This window comes from Monodon monoceros, unplaced genomic scaffold, assembly GCF_005190385.1.
Source record: "Monodon monoceros isolate NGI ecotype Baffin Bay Population unplaced genomic scaffold, NGI_Narwhal_1 Super_Scaffold_16, whole genome shotgun sequence".
In the NCBI taxonomy this organism is placed as follows: domain Eukaryota; kingdom Metazoa; phylum Chordata; class Mammalia; order Artiodactyla; family Monodontidae; genus Monodon; species Monodon monoceros.
Window position 1 is genome coordinate 1,117,615 of NW_021703772.1, and position 1,426 is coordinate 1,119,040.

The 1,426-nt window shown below is 70.3% G+C and overlaps 1 protein-coding gene across 1 annotated transcript in view; it reads right to left on the reverse strand.

Annotated features, from left to right (window-relative positions):
- The window catches only part of RNPEPL1 (arginyl aminopeptidase like 1), a 15,768-nt gene continuing 14,342 nt past the window's right edge, over window positions 1–1,426 (reverse strand). The window contains 1 exon segment of the mRNA XM_029225590.1: window positions 1–987. Within this exon segment, the coding sequence (XP_029081423.1) occupies window positions 687–987 (301 nt within the window). The 3' untranslated portion in view covers window positions 1–686.

Consider the following 1,426-nt stretch of genomic DNA (forward strand, 5'->3'; position numbering starts at 1 on the left):
TAGTTTGCAGAGTGGAGGTTTAATGGGACAGTCACGGTGACCCTGCACAGTGGTCCCCCGGGGGGCCCGGCTCTAAGCACTGGGCTCCCCAGGCCTCTTCCAGCAGGGTGGGCCTAGAAAGAGCACCAGCGCTGCCTGCCCCTCCCTGTGTGTTATTGCTGCACTGGCCCCAGGCAGCCTCAAGACAGACTGTCCTGTCCCACTCCCCCTGGGGCCTGGGATCCCGTGTTCCCTGAGGAGCTAAGGCTTTCCGGGGGGCCCCTCCCCAGGGACATCCACCCTTTACTCGGTGTCCCTTGCCCCCCACACGGAGGGCATGTCTGCGTCCTCTGCCGGAGGCCAACCGAGGCTGCCATCCCCGGGGGTGGGGTACGGGGTCCGCGGGCAGGAAGCACGCTGGGGGGACAGCATGGCCCAGGCCCCCGGCAGATGTAAGGCACGGTGTGGCAGTCGCCATCGACCCAGGGGCAGCGCCTGGCAGTCAGTGTTGAGACAAGAGGGTGTGGCGTGTGCTGGCCGCACCAGGCCTGCAGTGCAAGAGGGCTGTGGGGACCAGGTCCCCGGGCCTTGGCCGGCCCCGGGGGTGCCCCCAGAGAGCCTGCAGGAGGGGTACGCGGGCCAGGCTGGGGCACGGTCACGGTGGGCCGAGGCCCGGAAGGCACAATCGTGGTGTCGAGCAGTCAGGGCTAGGCAGACACGTTGACATCCCTGAGAGAGATGGCGCTGCCGGGGGCCTCGTCCCCGAGCAGCAGGGCTGGTGCGTCTGTGTCCGCCTCCGAGTCCGCTCCGGCCCCGCCTTGCTCCACGCTGGGCTCTGTGCCGGGGCCCAGGCCCTGGGACAGGATCTGCTGGATGGTCCGGCGCAAGTTGGGGTGCAGCCGGCCCTGCGTCTGGTAGAAGACCTCCAGGGCGAAGGACTTGAGGGCGCCGGTGCAGAGGTCCTCGTACAGCGGGATGGTGTACATGCGGGACATCTGTGGGCGGCCGCTTGTCACACTGGCTGCTCCCCGGCCCCTCCCGCCCGCGGGCCCCAGGGCTGCAGTCACACTGCCGCAGCAGGGGCCCCACTGTCCTTGCCTCCACCACTGCAGGCCTCTGTAGAGGCCCCATCTCCAGGGAGCTCGGGCTAGGGGGGCACTGCCAGGGGACAGGTCTGGGGAGTGGGGAGGCCGGGCCCCGGCAGGCCTGGGGTCCTAGGGCCTCTGAGGAGCTCAGATGCGCCGGCTGTCCACGCCCAGGGCCCAGTGGGCCCAGACCCCCACCCCGGACCCTGCTCCTGGCCTGGCCCTCGGGCACCACCGCCCCAAGGCCCGGTGGGGTCTGTGCTCTTCCCCCCACCGCCAACCCCGACGCCACGTCTTCCCCACCCCATTCTCTGGGATGACCAGTCTGAGTGGGTGGGGGTGGGGGGGGAGGGGTGGGGGGG